This window comes from Etheostoma spectabile, chromosome 10 (assembly GCF_008692095.1).
Source record: "Etheostoma spectabile isolate EspeVRDwgs_2016 chromosome 10, UIUC_Espe_1.0, whole genome shotgun sequence".
NCBI classification, from domain to species: domain Eukaryota; kingdom Metazoa; phylum Chordata; class Actinopteri; order Perciformes; family Percidae; genus Etheostoma; species Etheostoma spectabile.
This window is the reverse complement of record NC_045742.1, coordinates 13059540-13065777: the sequence shown is the minus strand read 5'-3', so window position 1 is coordinate 13065777 and position 6238 is coordinate 13059540. Positions and strand designations below refer to the sequence as shown.

At 39.7% G+C, this 6238-nt stretch overlaps 1 protein-coding gene across 6 annotated transcripts in view; it reads left to right on the top strand.

The window, feature by feature from the left end:
• The window catches only part of arhgef6 (Rac/Cdc42 guanine nucleotide exchange factor (GEF) 6), a 21697-nt gene extending 18337 nt beyond the window's left edge, over positions 1–3360 (top strand). For 4 of the 6 annotated variants that reach the window (XM_032528359.1, XM_032528356.1, XM_032528362.1 and 1 more), the window contains 5 exons: positions 1924–2020; positions 2200–2298; positions 2413–2512; positions 2819–2873; positions 3232–3360. In XM_032528359.1, coding sequence (XP_032384250.1) covers positions 1924–2020; positions 2200–2298; positions 2413–2512; positions 2819–2873; positions 3232–3354 — 474 coding nt within the window. In that variant the 3' untranslated portion in view covers positions 3355–3360. The remainder of the gene's footprint in view (positions 1–1923; positions 2021–2199; positions 2299–2412; positions 2513–2818; positions 2874–3231) is intronic. The other 2 variants (XM_032528360.1, XM_032528358.1) reach the window with 1 other exon arrangement.
• The last annotated feature ends 2878 nt before the right edge of the window (positions 3361–6238 follow it).

Sequence of the window (6238 nt, the reverse complement as noted above, 5' to 3'; positions counted from 1 at the left end):
GATGTGGGGGATGGGATGGGTTTGTGTGCGTGTGTGCCTGTGCCCCAGTGTTGAGCTGTCATGTCATTTGCTTCACTCAGTTCTCATTATCTGTTGGTTTCCTGTTTCTTATGTGGCCCTGCATGTCGGCTCTTTTTATATTTTTTTTATGCTCCACAACTATGTAAAAAACACACACAAAACTACCTCAGTGGGACAGAAACGGATGAGACAGAAACAAAAATGACCAAAAAGAGACACAATACAACGGCAAAGAGACGCAAAACTCACAAAGAGACAAAATCCCCAAAAGAGACACGTGGGGGAATTGTATTTTGCTATATTGAAAAACTTAACACTGCCTTGAGGAAGAAAACCTAAACCCCCCCGCCAAATTTGAGCACCTACAGCACGTCTTCCATAAACCGAGGAAAAACATTGCATTCACTTGTCTTTTCTCATGCAACAGTAGTACTTAATTTCTACTCTAGGTGCTATTTTGGGAAATCTAGACCAAGAGTCATGTCAGCTACTAGTCATTGCTGATGTGTGTATGCTGATGATGTGCTTGCACAAGTTTAACATTTGAATAATCAGCAGCCCAAATATGCTGTCAAAAGTACGAGGAGGTCTCTTTTGAATGTCAACACATGTTTCTGGAAAAACCTGGTGGGCTGGACGTGAAGGCGGTCGTTAAACATGTTGGACAAAACGGCTTTACATAAGGTGATCATATTTCAGGACCTTGTGTCTGTAAGCTTCTTGTGAAGTTCTCGTGCTCCGAAGCAGCCATAAATATGAATCATGCGGCTTTAAAGTGACGTAAATGATATCACAGAACGTGTGTGGACTGGGCATAATAGACTATTGAAATATTCCAAGCAGGTGGACAGAGCTATAAATTGTGCCAATCTTAACACATCAATTGCAGCATGCCACTGAATTGCCATTTGCACGCCACGCCACCCTATTTCCCCTTTCCCTCCCACTGTCACAATGAGAACACCAAACCAACAAGGGAAGAACCTCAGTACACGTCAATAAAATGCGCTTTTTGCCGCGCGCCTGCATTAACATGAGTCCCTGAGTGACTTCAAAGGTTCTAAGAAAAAAGATGTTGTCAATTGTTCCTCCTGATTCTTATGAGGGACTTTTAGGAGTCTGTGGTGGAATTTTACGATGCCCCATAAATTACTGAAACAGACAATTCCGTACTCTCTATTTCCCTACTGCTTGTTTGACTAAGCCTCTCCTCTCATGGGGCAAATTACCACTTGTGAAGTATTATAAGAGTATGACATGCTTGGTCACAAGTTAGTGTTACCATTGGGTTTTAGTGAGCTAATTATTTATCACACCTCATGTGTGCTCGGGAAAGGAAACAGACATCACGTCTGTTTTCAGACCCTAAACTCAACCCAGCACCAACAAAGAAAATCTCTCATTCATAAAACCACACCATGGTGGTTTTGCTATTATGTAGAATATTAATGTGATTACGTCTTGGCTCTTTTCCCATGGCTTTGTGAACACTGCTTCCCACAGGTAAAGCATTTTTTCAGTAGTCAGTGGTGGGTGAAATGTTTTTGATATAAGTTCTGTGAAGAAATGTGAACTTATTACTTAGTTGATTAATTATATCTATTTATATAATTATATTATATATTAGATTTTCTCTTTTGCTTTGTTAGGCATAATAATATTAGCACAGAGAGATTACCTGGCTGGTTTGGTCACAGTCATCACCACATGCTTGCTGCCTTGTTTGCTGATGGATTTTGATGTTCCTTGTTCATAAGGGATTTGTTTCCCCATAAGCTTGCATTCTGTTTGGTATGTAGCCTTGGCTTTGTGCGTTCGTGCGTGCGTGCGCGCGCGTGTGTGTGTGTGTGTGTGTGTGTGTGTGGAGGGATATACTGAATGTTAAATGTCTCACTCCTCCAGGACTCCAGCAAAAGCCCGCGACCCATGAAGAAGTTCCTGCCAGGCAATAGGAAAAAAGAGCGCAAGCCCTCTGACGACGAGATTCAAACGAGGAAAAGTAGGAGTTTAATCACACCATAATTTGAAATGCATGTGTTGCATCAGAGATTGTTTAGTAGAGTTCTTTTCCTGTGTATATTTGTGTCTAGCGCCAACCCATAAAACATATAAAACAGGAATTCGTCTGCTGAATGAGCAGTGTGTATTTATGACATTGACGATCTCTGGTTTTGGCAGGTACGGTTGCGCTGGAGGAGGACGCTCAGATACTGAGGGTGATTGAGGCGTACTGCACAGGAGCCAGCCTGCACCAGAACACCACAGGTGTGCGTTTATGTAAGGAAAATATTTCTTTATTGCCTTCTTGGATTGCACATCTTCAACAGCTGATAGAGCGATGAATCAAGCTTTTTTTTTTTTTTATTAATATGTGTGTGTGTGTGTTTGCAGCGGTGCGGAAAGAGTGCGTCCCTCAGGTGCTTCTGCCAGAGGAAGAAAAGATCATTGTTGAGGAGATGAAGAGCAACGGGCAGACCGTTATTGAGGAAAAGTAAGAATATTATTAGTTTGGAAAATAAGCCTTGATTTACTTGTTATACTAACCGTCGCAAAAGGGGTTTTGTCATTATTGTTTGGATCCTAATTTTCTCTATGTATAGATTTAGAAATATGATATTCACCCAATTTAGGCTGTTGAGGCATTATTATTTACAGTGGATTACCTTGGGTTGAAAGCCAGTATCACCTTAATATCTAAATTGTGTTTTTACTTGCTTAATACATAAGCAGATGTTTGAAAAGGAAAACAATTAGATACTGATATTGTCTTGCAATAAGTTTTTTCTTTTCTTTTCAGGAGCCTTGTTGATGCTGTGTATGCTTTAAAGGATGAGGTTCATGAACTAAAAAAGGTAAGTGTGAATTTACTTTGACTAATTTACTGAATCTGCTAAAGCATTTCACTAACGCAGTATGTGTAGACATCACACGGATATATCTGATTATATTTCTTTCTTTATATATATTATAATCTTTTTTATTATCAATTTCTATGCCACCATCAGTGTTTGAATGGGTGAATGAGAGGTAAATTGTAAAACGATTTGTCCAGCAAGGTAGAAAAGCCATATTAAAATGCAGTCTATTATACAGTCAGTTTGCTAGTGCATTGGCCAGTCTGTAGAATTTAATTTTAGACTTTTCTACATTTTGCAAGCGGGAGCAGTCAGACATCCCGTTTAATGCTGTCATTGTCCGTATGTTTTACAGGAGAATAAGTGGATGAAGCAGTTTTTGGAGGAGGAGCAGAAGTCTCGCAAAGATCTGGAGAGAGTGGTTCGAAAACTGGCCAAGCAGAAGAATGATTCTGCTTGGGATGACGGCAGCCACTGAACACATCCATCCAATCATCCTCATGCTAGTGGGGCTCTGTGTGTATGGGTACATTTATGTACGCGTGTTTGTGGAGGGTCAGGTGTGTGTGCGCGTGTGTGTGTGTGTGTGTGTGTGTGTGTGTGTGTGTGTGTGTGGTGGTGTGTGGTGTGCGTGTGTGTGGTGTGTGTGTGTGTGTGGTGTGTGTGTGTGTGTGTGTGTGTGTGTGTGTGTGTGTGTGTGTGTGTGTGTGTGTGTGTGTTTGTGTGTTTGTGCGTGCATGTCTGTCTATGTTGCGTCTCCATATTTCAATCACACACAGCAGAGTTGGACTTTCTTACGACCATGCTTGGAGTTTCTTCACTTCAAGTGCTGGAGCTTCATTTGACATTTTTGATTAAATCTAATCTGTCTTCCTGATCCAACCTCACTAGATGAGACCACACATATAGCTTCCTCGTGAAGCAGCTCAGCTAAACCAACACTGGTAAAGTGGGATGTTTCAAGCATACTTCCTCTTGGTGACTGGCACTGTGAACACTCCCCCAGGAAATGGAACAATTATGGACAAAAACCAGTTCTCCGCTGCTTCTTTTGCTTCAGTTGGAAATAGAAATGGAGTACGAAGCCATCAAGTCCAATAGGTGTTCTTTTGCATGCACTTCTCCTACCAAGGGGACACATTTTATTCTCCTCATTTGTATCTTATTTGTCAAAAGGACAATGGGGAAATGGATTAATTATGCTTTCATGAGCATGTGCAATTAGCATTTTTGTACCATTCTAGACATTCACATTTTCAAAGCCGTTTTGTAGGCGTTTAAGCAATTCAAACAGGTTAGCTCATCATGCTGCATTCAGTTGTTTTCAAATGCAGCCCTTGACTGTTTATTTAAAAACTGCATGAATGTACAGTGTTTTTACAGTATGAATTCTGCATCAGAAATGTGATAATCAAGATATTCAGATATATAGTCCAAAGCTATCAGGGATTCAGCTGCCTAATAGAATAGGAAAGGCTTACCTATGTATCATTTATAGACAAGAGTACGCAAATGATGACAAAGATTTCACCCCTACACTTCTTACTAAAATATATACAAATGTAATTTTAACACAATTACATAGCCTTGCTTTATTCTGATTTTTTTTTTTTCTTTTTTCAAAGAGTATTCCTTATTTATTGTTCACCCAAGCATTTAATTGTGGTGTTAGCCTTATAGATATTATTTTGCTGCCTTTACATTTGTCTGGAATTACATTGATGTGTAAAGGCAAAACAAAACCTCCTCGTTTTTGGCCAAGGGAAAATAGACATTTTTTTTTCATCACAAAAGAGGGAAAATGATTTAAAAAATTAGTCTGACTTTAGAATTCAGAATTTTTTGTTTGCAGCCTCTGTGACAGGGTCCTCCAGAGCTGATGGAGACAGGAAATAAAACAAAAGATGTGTTTTGTGGGTGTAGAGTAGAGCTCATCTGTTTAAGTGCCTCCCGAAAGGTGTCGACAAACTTTAAAAGACTGGGACTAAATGCATGACTTATATTGAAAGGGTCATAGGTGGTTTGTTGTAATATTTCAATTTGAATGGCTCAAGCTTAATTGGTGTGTATATATATATATATATAGGGTCTAAAAAAAACAAGTATTTGCATGCTTTCTAAGATGCAGCCTCTTTACAAAGACCCACAGCGGTACATTTCCTCATGAGGTTGAGTGTGTGCACTGTCAACACTGTGGTCTACTTGCTGCGCTGAAGAGCAGCAGTGGATGCTATTGAAATGCAATAAGTGACTGCTTTACTGACCTCTGGGTAAGTCCCAGCATTGAAGGTCAGGAAAAAATGCAATAATAATATATTAATTAACCCAATTTATTAACCAAAAAGGGCCAGACCATGTGGTTAATCCAACACACAGGCTATTAATTATTTTCCATTTGCCTTTTATTTAATCTAGTCTCTTGATATTGATAATTGTCCACTGTCCAGGTCCCAATTTTCATCACACGAGATCCAAAATGTAATAATATTGTACAATCCCCTCAAGTGCTGTTTTGGTGCCTCTTTCCAAGGATGTCAGAATACTGTGTAGGGTGCAAGGCAGCATTGGTACATCTGCAGCAGAGATGTATCTTGCTCGAGGGCACTTCAGCAAGAAAAGAAGCTGATCTTTGATCATTCCTTATGGGATGTTTAGTAGGCAGCCAGATTCTCCTCAGTGTTACAGCGACTCTGCTTCCTGTACAGATGTCTGACTCTCATAACGTTCACTGTTGAGATTAACATATTGCTGTTCCTGTACCCTAAATTGTTTTAATTAAGTACCACATACTGTTGTTTTCAATTCCCAACAGCCTCAGCAAGCACTTACTGGTGGGAGGGGGTTGTACTCAGTCTTCATTATGTTTATCTCCAGACCACTGTGTGTATTGTTTTTGAAAGGTTGTTCTATGCAATTATTGTTGTTGCAAGTATTGTTATGCTTTTTTTTCTAGACACTCTGTACTCTGCGTTTGGTATTGTCATTCTTTTATTAAAAGTTTAATATAATGTGTGAATATTACATTAATTTAACCAAGTAAGAAATGGAAAACTCCAAATGTTTTAAACGTGTGTCAACCACACAGTGCAAACTGCACTTTCCCTCATTCATACTGGAAAATCTACCAAGACAGGGCTTTCAATGCAGCATTCGGCACATGTGCAGTTCAGGAATTTGTAAGTTGTTCAGTTGTCGGTAGCAAGAAACCCTTTACAGGATGGAAGGAGTGACTAGAATAGGTGACATCCTGTGAGAATTTGCCACTTCTGCATCTATAAACACCTCCATAAAGATTCACACTTTCCATGCTGTTTTTGCACATCATTTTGCTAATGGGCGGGGGGGGGGTTTCATTTCTATTC